Source organism: Perca flavescens, chromosome 8 (assembly GCF_004354835.1).
Source record: "Perca flavescens isolate YP-PL-M2 chromosome 8, PFLA_1.0, whole genome shotgun sequence".
Lineage (NCBI taxonomy): Eukaryota > Metazoa > Chordata > Actinopteri > Perciformes > Percidae > Perca > Perca flavescens.
The window spans coordinates 2,183,551-2,200,588 of NC_041338.1; the positions used below are offsets into that span (position 1 = coordinate 2,183,551).

The 17,038-nt window shown below is 42.2% G+C and overlaps 1 protein-coding gene across 1 annotated transcript in view; it reads left to right on the forward strand.

The window, feature by feature from the left end:
* lrp5 (low density lipoprotein receptor-related protein 5) overlaps positions 1–17,038 on the forward strand; it is a 73,784-nt gene that overhangs the window by 18,697 nt on the left and 38,049 nt on the right. The window contains 5 exon segments of the mRNA XM_028584913.1: positions 135–351; positions 4,310–4,378; positions 4,671–4,799; positions 12,140–12,336; positions 13,000–13,131. Of these exon segments, the coding sequence (XP_028440714.1) occupies positions 135–351; positions 4,310–4,378; positions 4,671–4,799; positions 12,140–12,336; positions 13,000–13,131 (744 nt within the window).

Below are 17,038 nucleotides of genomic sequence, written 5' to 3' on the forward strand. Positions count from 1 at the left end.
GCATCCCCTCCCTGATTTTAGGGTTCCCCCACCTGCCAAATCCCACTTTAACCCCAGCATATCTTCACTGGTTTGATGAAGAAAGCATCCTTTCTCTTTTACCTTCTCACACTGTCTATGTTTTCTGGTTTCAGCCCTTAAAGAGGCGCTGGGAACGGGCCAGACTGTGGTTGTATCAGGGCTGGACAGTCCCGACGGGCTGGCCTGTGACTGGTTGGGCAGAAAGCTCTACTGGACAGACTCGGAGACCAATCGGATTGAAGTGGCCAACCTGGACGGCACCTCCAGGAAGGTCTTGTTTTGGATGGACTTGGACCAGCCCAGGGCTATTGCTCTCAACCCTGCTCAACGGTAACTGAGACACTCTTCATAGTACGCTTAGACTGCCATAGTACTCTTGTCTGCAGGACAAACATGGACTGTAGTGCAATAGATTTACTGAGACTGAGGCTGATAATAGTAACAGGTAAAACTGGAAAGTTGATAGTGAAACTGGGGCTCTGGATCAATCATTATAAACGTCTCTTCAAAAATGTGATATGTGTGGATTTCCCTGTAGTTTGCCTGTTATTCTGGACGATCCAAAGTCAACACTTTTCGGGATCATCATCATCATCAAAACCTAGATTTACACTGTAAAACCAGAACTGCATGGCTGGATATCACCAGAGGGATGTTAGAAAATATGTTTCTTGAACAGACCCTTAGATCAGAGAGTCACTTACTTTAGCTGCTATACACAATGCTTTTTTTTTTTTTTTAAGATTATTTTTTGGGGCTTTACCCTTTAATGACACTGGATAGACTGGAAAGGGAGAGAGAGATGGGGGATGACACGCAGCAAAGGGTAGCAGGTCAGATTCGAACCTGTGCCGCTGCAGGACTCAGCCAACATCGGGTGAATGCTCTTACTGGTTGAACTAGAGGCCACCCCCACAGTGCTTTTTTTATATAAATATATATATCCGTTTTAAATATAAATATATATTTTTATATTTCAAGACTTTCATTGAAAGACTTAAGTGAGCTTGTTGTCTGTCCAGCTGTTAAAAACAGGGGGTGGCCTCTAGCTCAACCAGTAAGAGCGTATATATGTATATGTAAACAATGCCTAAATATCCCAGGTAGCCAAGCATACCTGAGCTAAAGGTGCAGGGTGCAATGACAGATATGAGAGATAATAGGAAAGATGGTGGAAGAGAAGGCCTGTACTGCAGAGTTTCCGTTTTCTGTGGTTTGTTTTCACACTGACCTCCCCCCCCCTCTCTCTCTCTCTCTTTCTCTCTTTCTCTCTTAACACAACTTGTTGGATCAGCAAAACCTGAGCTCCTCAGATGATAGATTTACTGTTGTGGGTTAATTCTGTCCTGCTAGAATACAGTGTAGCAGAATGACTTATGGTTGTGTGTTAAAAGTTTTCATGATGGTTTGGGCTACAGAAGTCTCCAACCATGACTTCTGCAGAACTTGTATAAAGACACTGTACTTAAACTAGAGGTTCAATGAGTCCATTGGCCGCCTTAGTTCAGGCTGAATGCACTGAATCATTTCCTTTCAATAAACACTCTCTTTCTTCCTGTATTGCCCAAGCAGTATGACTCCATCATACTGTAAACAGCCTGAACACCATGTCTGCGCCAGCCAGGAACAGTCAGATTGAACAGCTAACATTTCTTTAGATCACGATAGCCACAGGGTGCGCCTGTGTTGGAAGTTGTTGGTCATACTGTAACTGAACCTTGGTGGGTGCAGAGCCAGTGGGACAAAAGAGTGTATAGGCCAAGAACACAACCAGGTTGTCAACTGTCCTTTTATACTTGCTGAGTCAAATGCAACAACAGGTACGAAGACCACAACTACAAATATAAGGGTGTTTTCACACTTGGTCCATTTCAGCCCTCCAAAAGAACTCAGACCTATTGGTCAGCATTTTTTGCACATATGTGAGCATTCCAAAGTCTCAGACCCCCCCGAACAAACCTTACCCAGACCTCCTCGGGAGGTGGTCTGAGTACGTTCGCTTCAAGTCTGCATTGTGGTTCTCTTCACCTGTGCATTGTGAACACAACACGCTTTAGGTTCCCTTTGTCCTCTTGCCTTTGCCAAGGTATTTTAGCCCCGAGGCCCTATCAGAGCTGCCGAATTCTGCCAGATTTCTGTCCCCTTCCTCTGTCTCTGTGTTGGCGTTCTAACCTCCGGTGGATTTGTGAGGACTATGGTTAACTGCTCCTCAGATCTCTGCAGGGTAAATCCAGACAGCTAGCTAGACTATCTGTCCAATCTGACTTTTCTGTTGCACGACTAAAACTACTTTTGAAGGTACACATGTTCCACCAAAACAAGTTCCTGCCTGAGACTATTTTGCTGAGGAACCATTGCTCCGTCTGGCCCTTTGCGGCGCCCAAGACGATTGTGATTGGTTTAAAGAAATGTCAATAAACCAGAGCACGTTTTTCTCCCATCCAGCTCCCATGCTGTGTGGACTAGCCAGACCTTCCCTTGCAGCGCTGTGGAGGAAGGTCTGGCAATGCAAGACTATCTTTCAAGTAGACTGACATTGTGAACACAAAAAGAACTGAGTCCCTTTTCTTTTGGTCCACTTTTTGATCCACTTTAAGAGGACTGAGTTTGGTTTGCGTGACGAGGACCATATGTGAAAACACCCTTAGATTCAGGTTGTTGAAATCAGTTACAATATATGAATCCAAGTCAATTCAGCTTTGGATGATTAAAGTGGAGGCGGTTTGGAACCGAGACTCCCCAACTCTGAGTAGTTTCCTGTATGTGTGTGTCCTGTGGGTTGGACCACTGCCATGTCTCTTTAGGAGTGTGAGTAAGGTTTGTTCCAGAGGGGTCTGAGTCCCTTTGGAGTGTTCACATAAGCGCAGAAAATGCTGACTAATAGGTCTTCATTTGGAGGGCTGGAACGAACCAGGTGTGAAAACACCCTTCTTGTTGTAGTTGTGGTCTTCGTACCTGTTGTTACATTTGACTCAGCACGATTATTTACAGATATGATCGTAGACTGTCTTCTGACGAGCAGAAGAGAAACATGATTAGTTTCTATCCAAAATTCATATTGTAACTTTCCTAGTTCCTGTTTGCTAGTCAGGTGTTCCACAGATGTCTGTGTCTAGCCATGATTACCAAGTATCTGCAGGGTTTTTCCTGCACTGAGGATTTTTTGGTGCACTCTGAAGAGGTTTTAGCCAGCGGCAAAGGAAAATACTCAGCGTGGTCCTATTTACAGGAGCAGTGAACAACGTTTCCATTGCACAAGAACCTTATGGGATGGGAATGATTGTTCCAGGTACCCTCAGTGTTACCAGGGAAACAGAGTTATTGTTTGAAAAAAAAACGATTGGCAATATAAATTAATAGTCTTTAAAAAAAATATTTGGCAATCGACCGTGGTATAAGCGGGTTAATGCCCTTCCAGATGTGTTAATGGATGACGGGGGAGGCCAGAACCGTTTGATGCGCAGAGCATATATCCCATTATATTTTTATATTTTAAATTGTCATCTTTCGCCTGAAAGTCTCGTTTTCCTTTAGATATAATTAAAGACATTTCCACCATAAATTATTGCATAAAAATGAACCACAATGCAGAAAATGAAAATGTATCGGAGGAGGACCCCCTGACCCCAAGGCCCATTCTGAGCCAGAACAAATCCTTATCTGTACAGGGTGAGAGCCATAAGGAGTTTGGATATACACTTAGTTTTGTCAACATTTAATAAGATTATATTTATATTAGTCTCGCATGTCCAGACCTTCATTCCCAGCGCTGCAGAGGAAGGTCTGGCTAGTCCACACAGCATTCTGGGATGTGAGAAAAACATGCTCTGGTTTATTGGCATTTCTTTAAACCAATCACAATCGTCTTGGATGGTGCTAAGCTCCGGGCGGAGCCACGGTGCCTCTGCTAAATAGTCTCAGGAAGGAACTTGTTTTGGTGGAACATGTGTACCTTCAAAAGTAGTTTTAGTCGTGCAACAGAAAACTCTGATTGGACAGATAGTCTAGCTAGCTGTCTGGATTTACCCTGCAGAGATCTGAGGAGCAGTTAACCATAGTCCTCACAAATCCACCGGAGGTTAGAACACCAACACAAAGACAGAGGAAAGGGACGGACATCCGGGGGGAAATGAGGGACATCCGGTGGAATTTCCGGTGGCACCAGAGCAATCCCGGAAGTGGAACGTCGTCGATATAAACTATATTTATATATACTCATCAGTACTCGAATTGCAAACTGGGCACTGTGTTTGTTTCATTGACATGTTTCTTCTGTTTGTCCCTCCAGGTACATGTACTGGACAGACTGGGGAGAGGAGCCCAGGATAGAGCGTGCTGGTATGGACGGCAGCAACAGGTACTCTATCTATTCAACCCTTAAGCTCTTCTATATTTACAGTCAGATTGTAAAGCCCAGTTCAGACCAAAGATTCGCGATGAGAAATTGTGTTTGCAAGAGAAGTTTCAACGCTGCAGACCGGTGCATTGCAAGTAGTTGCAAGTTTCGTCGCGAACCTTTGGTCTGAACTGGACTTTACAGGACAGTATTCCCGGCGCAGCCAGTACAGAAGCAGTTACAATCCTACAGAAACATAACCAAATGAGAACACCAGTTGTACAATCATTTTGTTTGCCTCTGTCTCTAACAGGAAAGTTATCGTGGTGGTGGACATTTACTGGCCCAACGGTCTGACCATAGACCTGGTGGAACAGAAGCTGTACTGGGCCGATGCCAAACTTAGCTTCATTCACAGAGCCAACCTGGATGGATCCGCACGGTATGGCCCTCTGTCTATGTCTGTGTATGTGAGTGAATACAGTTCAAAGTAAACAGTAGACCTGTGCTAACTTACATGACATTTCCTTAGTATGCTTATATTTAATTCATAAACCAATATTATAAAGAAAAAATCTCCCTGAGCTTATTTTAAGAAGTTACATTTCATCTTAAGTACCTGTAATCTCAAATGAACTTCCATGTGGGGAGTGGGAGGATTTTTACAGATACAGTTCAGTCAGCCAACATACACAGAGAAGTTTATTGATATGAGAATACAGCCTGGCAGTACAGTTCATCTCTGCGGTCTCGGCTCAGATAGTGCCGTGATGATATAAAATATCTCTCCCCAGACGATGAGTCCGAGCGCAGGTAGATGCTGAGGTAGTAATGATGCTGGCAGATATATTTGCAGAGAGCAATGACGCAGCAGCTCTGGCAGAACAGGGGAGGTGTCTAACTTTTTTTGTACACCTTAAACTGACCACCAAATGGTAGATGTGTTAGATTTAGGACTGGGTGCTATGGCCTAAAACAACATTTTGCTGCTCTTTTGCAACATTAGCCTGAAAAAAAATGTGCATTCAGGCTGAATGTCACCGCTACATGGTTAAACCTTATTAGCTCTTACCAGTGTATCTCCGTGTGTACTCCGTCCACAGCAATCCCACCAATCGGTCCAAAAACCTCCCAGTTAGAGAGGAAATGGCGTAAACATATTCTTTGTAAATCTTTACAATCATTCCCTGAAAGAACCGAGCAGACCTGCCTTGTTGCACCATCCAAATCTTTTTCAAAACTTGGAATTTTCAGCGTGTTGTTCGCTAGCTCGGAGTCTGTTGTCGTTTCCCGAAGAGTTTGAGAAAAGAAACACAGAGGACAGCTGAGGGACATCCGGTGGAACATGTGACGCAATTATTCTGGAAATATCGTTGATCCAGACTAGGTTCAGCTAAATACCCACACGCTAATACCAGTAGCTTACTTGATATGGTTATCTCAGTTATCAGCCGCTATAATGGACAAACCTACATTACCTGTTTGATGAAGGTGGAAATAAAAAACACTCCCAACTTAAAATTCTTGCAGCTTTTTAAATGTTACAGTACAAAATATTTCCTGGTTTTTAAGGACCCCCCCCCCTATTGAAACTTGAAAGATCAGCAGAAAATACTTTTTTTTCACCCTGTACAACTTCTTTCCAACAGAGAAAGGGACAGACAGAATTAAAGAAATATGAAGAGAGAGAGAGAGAGAGAGAGAGAGAGAGAGAGAGAGAGAGAGAGAGAGAGTTGTCCAACACAAATAGCTGTGGTATGGAGGCCCCAGTTAAAACACACATAGCCACACACACACACACACACACACACACAAACACACACACTCCCATCAGCCTTCTTTCTCCTCATCGTATCATTCTCCAACATTCTTCAATATTTTTCCGATACCGGTTCCTGAACAATATTTTTCAATACCAATTTTATCAAAATCCATTTTAACAAAACGGAATTACAACATCATACATTACATTACAAATCTTTTGTCACCTCCTTTACACCTATGTGACGCACACTGTAGTCAAGCCTCTCAAAATACAACAATACAACAACAATGTGTAGCGTCAGTGCATTTCCCCGTTGAAGCCTGGCCTCCGGTGACTTTAATGGTTCTGCTTTGAGACGTTTTTTTCAGCGCTTCGAAACTAGAAGGTCATTGGATAAATGCTGCGATTATGTCCCGCCCACGTCAATGGAGCAGTGGGCTGGCCTGCACGCTGGGCTTCTGCGTGGTGATTGGAGGACTGTATCTCCTTTTGATTGACAGCGATTTTGTTCTATAAAAAGTCACCGAAGCTGTTCAACTTCAAGCAGAGCTCAGCTCCTCAGTCCCATCGCGGATTTTACAAGTCTAGTTGAAAGATGAACTGCTGCAACCTGTTTCTTGGTATTTGCCTGGCGAAATTGCTAGCCAATTATCATCATACATTTCATACAATTATACACCACATTCCTTGTTTCAGTTTAACCTAATTCCTACATTTCCTCCTTCAAGTTTAATATCGTTTTGTTAGATCGTTTGTTCATTCATTCATTCATACAGTAGGCTAGGCTAGGCTAGTGTTGTAGGGGTGAACTAGCCAGCTAGCAAACTGCACCCGATGGCAGACAATGCTAATATTGTAGACCTGATTTTGGCGAAGCCATTTGAAAGTCTTCCTTATGAGGAGAAACTTAGAATTAAACAGCAGTATTAGATCAACACTTGAGATTGATTTAGTGCCAAAGACAGAGCAAAGTAACAGGTGTGTTCAGCTCTCCTGGTACGACAGAGTTAGCTGGCTGTGCTGTGACAAAGAAAATGTACTGCTGGCCATTCCTCTTGATGAAACCTTCCCATGGATATTATAAATTCTTATAATAATTACATTATTATTTATTATTAATATATAATTAAATTATTGCATTACTATTATATATATATATATATATATATATATATATATATATATATATATATACATACATACATATTATAATATTAACATAAATAAATGGACAATTTATATGATTCAGGCAAAAAATGAGCTTCCCCTCTTTGAATGACCAGCAGCCGCCACTGATATACACACACATACATACATACATACACACACACACACACACACAACACAGAGATATACACACACACACACACACACACACACACGTGTCTCTACGACGTGTAACGTTAGACAGCCAATCACAGCCATTATTAGATGTTGGTAGAAGCAGGCTGCATGCTTATTGGCTCACTGATGCTAATAACATTTACTCCTTAGGTATTGAAGTTTGGTATTGAATGACAAGGCATTTGTCGATACTCAATACTATGGAGGCCGGTGCCTTAAAAGTATCAAAGTTCGGTACCCAGCCCTAAAAGGGGTGCATGTTTGAACCCATTCTTCTTAGCCGATTCAAATTGTATGTGTCAAACGCTGATCACAGGACCTTTGTTGCATGCATTTCCCATCTCTCTTCTCTTCTCTCTCTCTTTCCTGTCATCTCTCTATTGTCGGCTGTCAAAAAAAGCATAAAATGCCCAAAAATGGTATTTAAAATAAGTAGCCTTAAAGTGACGCTTCGGAGTAATTTCACCCTAGGGTCCTTTGCACCATGACCTCGAGCCAAACACCCCCCAGAAGTTTTTTTCACCTCAATTTGAAAAAATCATGAAAACTTTGTTTGAAATACCAATGCACAAATACTTACCAAAACATGCTTCCGCAGATTAGATGTGGAGTTATTGAATGCTGCCAGTTCAGTCACCTTTGGCAGGCACATCTGGCATTGCATGATGATACTATTGGTCCTCTTGAATTTAAATGAAAAACAGTCTTTCAAATGTGGCCAAGGATTTTCATCGTTTTGAGCAGCAGAATTCGATACTTTCGCTAGCATTTCAACTGAAACAGGCTCTGAACCGTCATTGCTCGCCTGATCCACCTCCATCTCGTTCTCAATCTCTTACAGAAAGACTTGGAGTCTGGTAGGCAGCCTAGATGCTGATCAGTGCTCACTGTCGTGGTTCTGGGCACAGTTTTTTTTCTGCATTTTGGTTTTCGTTAGTCAAAATTTTTTTTTTAAACTCAGTAACATATGGCATTTGTAATGTAGCGAAATACAATACTTCACTCAAAACGTAATCAAGTACATTTTAAATTAGAAATAAAATACAAAATACACACTGTGAGTAAATGTATTTTGTTACTTTCCACCTCTGGATACTACCACACCCGATACTACTTCCTAGCAATGTGACTTAACTTCTCCCTCAAGCAGGTATAGCAACGGAAGAGGAGCAATGCCAGCCATTTACAGTTTTTGGCTGTAAAAAAATAACTAGGCTCTTGTCCAATGCATGATTGCACCTGGCGACCAGCCATTGTCAGTCTTGAGCCGAGAGATTCTCAGCCATCACCACATCACAGAAACCGTGTTTCCAAAGCTGCTTTGTGAAAAAGCACACCAGCAGCCTGATGCCCGTAAACTTCACCACTGATATTTGGAGTAGTGGTGTTAGCCCAATGTCTCTCATCAGCTTAACGGGCATAAACATGCATCTGCTCTGTCTGCATGCGGTTTCTACACAGCGCTGTTTTAACAACCACAGTGCTACTCTGTAAATAGCGATTTCTTTTCACGAACAGGCTGAAACGAAAGCTCTCGGTGTGTAGTCTAACTGTTTTACCTGTTATAGTTTGCCACAAGTCTTTAAATTGGACAAAATCGTGTGAGCTTAACTGCTGGCGTAAACAAACCATCCTCTCCGCTGCCTCAGTAAATCCCCATGGGTACTTAATATGCATATGTTCTTCATTCTTTCTAAACTTCACTCAGTATTTTGATATCGGTCATGATATGATTTATATTTATTGACACTAGCCCGGGGATATAGCCAGGCCCAGGCACTGAGCTTTGAATAGAAAAAAGGCATGGGACTTTATAAATACTGCTTTGTTATAATTGACAACAACATCAGAGAAGGCCAAAATCATCTGTGTGTCTGAAAACAGTAATTATTAAGTACACGTATCGGTACTCGGTATCGGCAAGTACCCAAATGTAACTACTTGTACTTATACTTGATCTTAAAAAAAGTGGTATCTGTGCATCCCTAGTATGTACGTTAGGAAGGTGTGGTGTTCTGTTGCACGAATGCTCATCAAGGCACAGTAGAGACATGGACACATGCAGCTCAGTTAGAACGGGAGGCTTTCATCAATGATATAGTTTGCCTTGTCTTCCAATTAATACACACACACACACACACACACACACACACACACACACACACACACACACACACACACACACACACACATTGAACAGAGCTTTGAAATCTGGAGTTGATTAAATTTGTCCTTTTTTTCTTAACCACTGCTGGCAGGCTGCTCTGCTTTTACAACACACACACACACACACACACACACACACACACACACACACACACACACACACACACACACACACACACACACACACACACACACACACACACACACACACACACACACAGGACTGAAAATGATGATTGATGAAAGCCCGTTTCTGGTGTGTTGATATTCTAAACACACGCCTCCTTTGATCCGGTGCCTAAGTGTGTTTGCGTGCGTTTCCCTGTAAGTGATTTTAAAGTGTGTTTTAGAAAAGAGCCACTCTCGCCTGATTCAATCTAACACTTCTCTCCGCTTCATGCTCTTTGTAATTGTTTGGCCCTAAGGATCGGGAGAGGGCATACCTTCACCGAGGCTGCACAATGTGCTGCTTTATTAAGAAAGTGTGTATTGGCATCCACATTGCAGTGGAATGTGGTCTAGATGTTCATGGTGCCGGGGGGGGGGAGGATGCCTAATGGTTCTCTGACCTTTCCTCTCGTGCCTCCATCAAGCCTAAACTTCCCTTTTACACCAGATGTCTAATGAGCAGCTTGTGATGACGTGTGCGCCTCAGAGAAGAACTCCTTTACATTTCAATTCTTTCATTTTCAGCACTTTTCTTAAAAACCACCCTCATGCCAAGTGGACAAGCTCATTACATTTTCCTCTCGTGCCACCCTTATGACACATTTGACCCCCTTTTTGTTAGCTCCACTGCTGATGATGCACACTCCTTTGTTTGTTGTCAAATAGTCCAACACCTTTTGTTTTGTGTGGTTTAATGGGCATTACAGTTTAGGAGTCAATAGTGTGTTTCTGTCGACTTTGGATGAAGTGTATTTTACGATGCTATTTTTATGTACATTGAGTCTGGTGCGTTTAACCAACGCAATTCCGTGTCTGTTTTAAAAAAAAAATGAATCTTACTCTTTAACAGAAAGGTCGACCTCCATAGAAATCCTTTCCATAATGTTGTCAGACACGAGGGCCCTATCTCGCACCCGGCGCAGCGCGGCGCAGCTCAGTGCAAGTGTCTTTTCTAGTTTAAGACCAACGTAGTTATCAATTTCCTGTCCAGCGCCCACATCGTTTAAATAACAAATGCACCTGCGCCCATCTGTGGCCCATGGGCGTGCTGGTCTTACAGTGAGGTGTGTTCAGGAGCATTCTGGGAGTATTGCTATCTTGAGGCAGTGGGAAGTGATCGTGCCATTGACCAACAAAAACCTGGTCTAAAGTCAATAACGCAGCATTTCATTGTTATTTTAACAGAGTATTAGTAAAATGCTCCTAGACTCGTGCACAGCGCACGCACACTATGCTTGTTACACACACAGGGACGCACAGCAGCACACACACATGCAGAAGATTACAAATAAAAATATGACGGTGTAAATCCTCCGTCATAACAGCAATGCTCCAAGGTCCAAACGCGCCTGGCTTTTAAAGGGAATGGGAGATGATCTCTGATTGGTTTATTGCATGTTACGCCCAAAACACACCTCTGATTAATGAAGACACTAAGGACAACCCTTTAGAACCATGCGCCCGGCGCACAGACCCTTTTTTCCGCCATCATTATTTATTTATTTGACAGGGACATTGCACAACAAATGTGTTGCACAGACCAGAGATAGCTACAAGTTAATTTTCATCTGTAGTCCCTGGGCAGAGGCAAAGTGACAGTAGGTATATACAGTGGATGATGAGCATTCCTACTAATAAGTTCATTCACAATATAAAATACAGATAAAATACAGATACAGCAAACTAGCAAAAGTGGATTTGGACGTGCCCTAAACGCACCTGCGCTTCACACCGTGCGCTCAGATCATTAAAATAGGGCCCTCATAATATTAATCTGAGCCTGTCAGCTGCAAAACGAGTACTTTTGTAAATGTAAATACAAGCTGGACAACTGCCCTGTTAACTTACATTGTAGCTTGTTTCACCGCTGCTGACTGCAGCGATCTCTCTTAATACTGGACCAATGTCAAAGGTTGTTGTTCCCATCAGTCACTTAGACACAAACACATAGGAACATAGGGTCCAGGTAGAAAAAAACGGTAGTTACCCTTTAACATGTAAAGCCGGAGATGCGTTTGCTGTTTAACTGCGCGTTGGTGTAGACAACAATCACATTAGGTTAATTTCTGAGTAATTACACAACCAACGTTCCAAACGGACACAAGATATGGGAGACAGCCGTCATGTGTTCATGTAGTTTAAAGCCAGTTTATCTCTGGCTTTAAACAGCTTAGCGGTTTCTCAAAATATCCCATCAAAATACACAAAAAAATCTAGATTTCCCAGATTTTAGAAGTATTTTGAGTTCGCTTCCATTTTTGACAAGTAGCAGTTTGCAATACAGCACAAAACAGCAACCTTCCTCTGATTCTTCAGACGCTTGTGTTTTTGTCCTGCAGTGAAACCGTGGTGGAGGGCACGCTCACCCATCCGTTTGCTCTGACTCTGTCTGAGGAGACCTTATACTGGACCGACTGGCAGACCCGCTCCATCCACGCCTGCAACAAACACAGTGGAGACAAAACCAGAGAGATCCTCAGTGGGATTTACTCTCCTATGGACATCCAGGTCCTGGAGGCCCATCGGCAGCCTTACAGTAAGAAACGTCTTTCCTCTATGTGTGTGTACAGTACAGTCAGCGGTGGAAGAAGTATTCAGATCCTTTACTTCAGCAAAAGTTCTAATAACACACTGTAAAATACTCTGTTACAAGTAAAAGTCCTGCAGTGAAAATTTTACTTTAGTAAAAGTCTGTAAGTATGATAAGGAAAATGTAGTTAAAGTATTAGAAGTAAAGAACTCTCCTCCCATTGTAGTGTGTGTAAGGATCCAACCAGCTGTGTGTTTAATGGTCTCATCATCTCAGCTGGACTTGTAGCCGTTATATTGTTGGCTAGTTTACTTTAGAATCAAACATCAGATTTTATAAACTACATGTGTTCTGTGTGCAGAAATCTGAATGTGTAAAGTAACTAGTAACTAAAGCTGTAACAGATGAATGTAGTGGAGTAAAAAGTCCAATATTTCTCTCTGAAATGTAGCGGAGTAGAAGTAGAAAGTGGCATGAAAAGAAAAGACTCAAGTAAAGTACAAGTACCTCAACATCTGGACTGAAGTACAGTACTTGAGTAAATGTACTTAGTTACATTCCATTACTGAGTACAGTACATGTACAGTAGAGGGAGTAGTGTCATTGATCTACATACTTGCTGTTATAAGAAGCTCATCATATTTTCTTCATCTTCTGTCTTGGCTGCAGTCCAGACTCCCTGTAGTGACACTAACGGAGGCTGTAGTCATCTCTGCCTGCTCTCTCCAGTCCAGCCCTTCTACAGCTGTGCCTGCCCCACAGGAGTCCAGCTGAAACCAGATGGAAAGACATGCAAACCAGGTATGGGTCCTATTTGCACTAGTTCTGTCCTCGACTAAAGAAATTCTTAGTCGACTAACGGCCAGTTTATGCTCCTGCGTTACATCGACGCTGTGGGTACCGACCCTACGCCGACCTCACCTCTCGGAAAATGTAACTACACGTCACGGTGATGCAGACAATTGTGATTTGTCTGTTTACCCGTGGCTTGGTAGTGTTGCATTTCCCCCCCCCGACTCATTTCTTGGTTCTCCTTCTCCATCAACAACATGAGATCAAGGAGAGGGTTAACTTCTCCTGCTCCAGATCTCCCACCGTGGTCAGAGAGAACAGGGGAGACACTTTGGTTCTCTCACTAGGACTCTAGAGTCGCTACTTGCTCCGAAGATAATCACCAGCACTCTCTCACTCGCTCTACCACACACTCCCCACGCCCACACACACACACACACACACACACACACACACACACACACACACACACACACACACACAAACACACACACACCCCTCACAGACCTCTCCACCACAGCTTCAAATGTCTCCTATTTGCAGCCAATAATGTTTCTTTCTCCACCAGTAATAGTTGTTTTGTATTTGTTTGTGCTGGACACATATTAAAGACAGGATTTTATTGGTTATGAGTACAAGTGATATACTGGACTCAGAGTCATTAGGATTTGCTGTTGCTCACCTGCATCACCATTTTCTCTGGTGTGTAATGTAGCGATGCAGCCTGGAGTGCATCAGCTTGAAAACAAGTAGCAGTGACCTCTGTGCGAGCAGACTGGGACACTGACCTACCAGGCCGCCATGTTGATTCCCACGATGCTGAAACAATAGAGCCTTCTTCTGCAGAAACACAACACTGTGTTAGAGCGCGTCTGTGTCTGTTATGTGTTATGTGAATGTATTACATTTGAATGAAGCATGCCAACCAATCACTTAGCCACCGTTGACAATAAAAACAACAATGCTCTATTGTGTCAGCCTGCTGTGTGTGTGTGTGTGTGTGTGTGTGTGTGTGTGTGTGTGTGTGTGTGTGTGTGTGTGTCTTTTGTCCATGCTTCTAATTTGTTTTGCTTGGTTGGTTAAATTGAAGGCGTTTGTTATTATGCTGGCAGGAGAGCGCGCTCGTGTGTGTGTGTGTGTGTGTGTGTGTGTGTGTGTGTGTGTGTGTGTGTGTGTGTGTGTGTGTGCGTGTGTGTGTGCGTGTGTGTGTGTGTGCGTGAGACTGTTTGTCAGGGGTCTTTAAGTGTCTCAGAGTGAAGTCAAGCGAAGAGAAGAGTGGAATCACAGACGCTTTCCCTCCCTTTTCCTGTCATTTATTCCCCCCCGCACCTCAGTCATTTAGGTAACGATGGAACAACTTTCAATGTCAAATCTGATTGGTGCCAGGGCTGAGAGATGCCAGATTTTGATTGGTTGTGAAAATGCGGCTGGAACGAGAGAGGGAGAAAGATTTATATAATTTGCAGAACTATGTGTTTTTGATATCTGAGCTATCTGACATTATTTTAGGTATTGGAGATGATGTACTATGTAGAGCTGCAGAGATTAAGTCATTAGCTTTCAACTACTTAATTAATAGCCAACTATTTTGATAATCGATTAATCGGTTTGAGTCATTTATTTTTCTCATGATAAAAGTCAGAATTCTCTGATGTCAGTTTGTTAAATGTGAACATGTTCTAGTTTCTTCTCTCCTCTGCGACAGTAAACTGAATATCTTTGAGTTGTGGACAAAACGAGACATTTGAGGACATCATCTTTGGCTTTGGGAAACACTGATCCACATATTTCGTCATTTTCTGACATTTTAGAGACCAAACAACTAATCCATTCATCCAGGAAATAATCAACAGATTACAGTTTTTTCCGATCGCTAAACGACAGTGGGCACAACTGGAGTCACATGTGCAAAACTCAAACTACAGTCTGCACTACCAACAGTCACCTGAGCTAAACAGGTCACATCAGCTGCAAAACAGGCTCAGTGCAGCCAAACACTATGCACACTCCTCACTGAGATAACACACACTGAGGGTAAAAACACTAGCATCAAACACCAATACAGAAATTACAAACTTTTTCATCTTTACAGTTTGAACAATTTGAGCGACTTGACACTACTCAACAGTTTATTTAAGGAAAAAATATAGATTGTAAATTGTGTGTGGTAAAAAAGAAGGAATGAAAATCAGCAGTTTTCTTCAATAAAGTATTTTGTCTCGGGGGGGGGACTAAAGGTACATACGTAACAGTACCAAAGAATAGTGTGACTAATCCTGCCTCTCTCCAGCATCATGTGACAAGTTTTCTTCATCACATTGGATGTCTGCATCATCTCTAAATACTAATGAATGTGGTGTTTCTATTGCTTTCACCACCATTACTTTCTGAAAAACAGTAAGAACACAGTTTTACTATTGTAAAGATATAGTGTTTTTCACTTTTTTTTATAGCTGTGTACATAACCTCAGACATCTTACCTGGACATGTTGGTATCTTTGCTCTTTTACCTGTTTCTCTCAAACGGTACAGGGTATAATTGTTTCATTCTTATTTGGTGTTTGTATACAAAAAAGGCTTTCTGAGCTTTCTCTGTATAAATACCATATATGTTCACTAACTAGTCTAAAATAAGACACCTACTTAGGCTTTCAGCTAAAATTGCAATCAGCAGTGTTTGATAGGCACCAGACTGAAATCTATTCTGTTTTGAATGTGTGGTTAACAGTGTTGACAGCAGTGTTTTAGCATTTGAACAAAGTGCTGTAAATCTACAGTGTTTTGCACGTTGTGGTTAAAGTCATGGGACAAGTGTGTAGAGTTTTGAAAACTGTGTTCAAGCAATGAAAAACGAACTAGAGTTTGGTCCACATGAACTGCTGCTGTGCAGACTGGAGTTAGCGTTTTGCACACGTGACTCCAGTTGTGCCCACTGTCGTTTAGCAATCGAAAAAAACTGTAATCGGCTATGAAAATAATCGGTAGTTGCAGGCCTAGTACTGTGTATTGCGTAATGTGCTGTAGCAGAGTACACAATTTAATGATGTAGATTTTGTAAAATGTAGATTTTTATTTTAGACCTATGTGAAATGTCAGTATTATTTCTGCTATAATATCACCATGGCTTCGTCTGAAGATTCAGATAAATTGATCTTAAATGTGAGACAAAGACCAGAAACACAGAAAGAAAGATAGACAAGGCAGATAGGGGAATAGAAAGAGAGAGACACTTTGAACTGCTTTAAATGTGAGCTCTTTGGAGTCAGAGGTGTGCGAGACAAAGGAAAACCGTTAATTGTCTCCCAGGAGATGAGTTTGGCTCCTGTTAACTGTGAAGCAACAGCCCAAACCCGGTTTGGGATCCCCGAGGACAGCAGAGCCCTTTGTTTCCACACTGGATGGAGCAGAAACTAGTGATGATAGTAGATCTTGGCTCAGGCTTCAAATATTTTTCAGCACAGATAGATCAATGTTTTTGGACTTTGCTTCTATGACTTTATTTGCCTGTAGGACATTATTATTGTTAGGCTATGTTGCAGCTTTTCCACTGCGGCTGCTTGTGTTGGTGTTCTCTCTGCTTTAGGCAGGGCTGGAAAGTTACTAAGTATACTTACTCAAGTACTGTACTTAAAGGGTAACATTGTTTTTTTTTCAACCTGGACCCTATGTTCTATGTTCTTGTGTCTAAGTGACTGATGGGAACAACAATCTTTGACATTGGTCCAGTATTAAGAGAGATCGCTGCAGTCGGCAGTGGTGAAACAAGCTACAATGTAAGTTAACAGGGCAGTTGTGCAGCTTCAATTTACCTTCACAAAAGTGCTTGTTTTGCCGCTGACAGACTCAGATTAATATTCTAAGTGTCTGACAACATTATGGAAAGGATTTCTAAGGAGGTCGACCTTTCTGTTAAAGA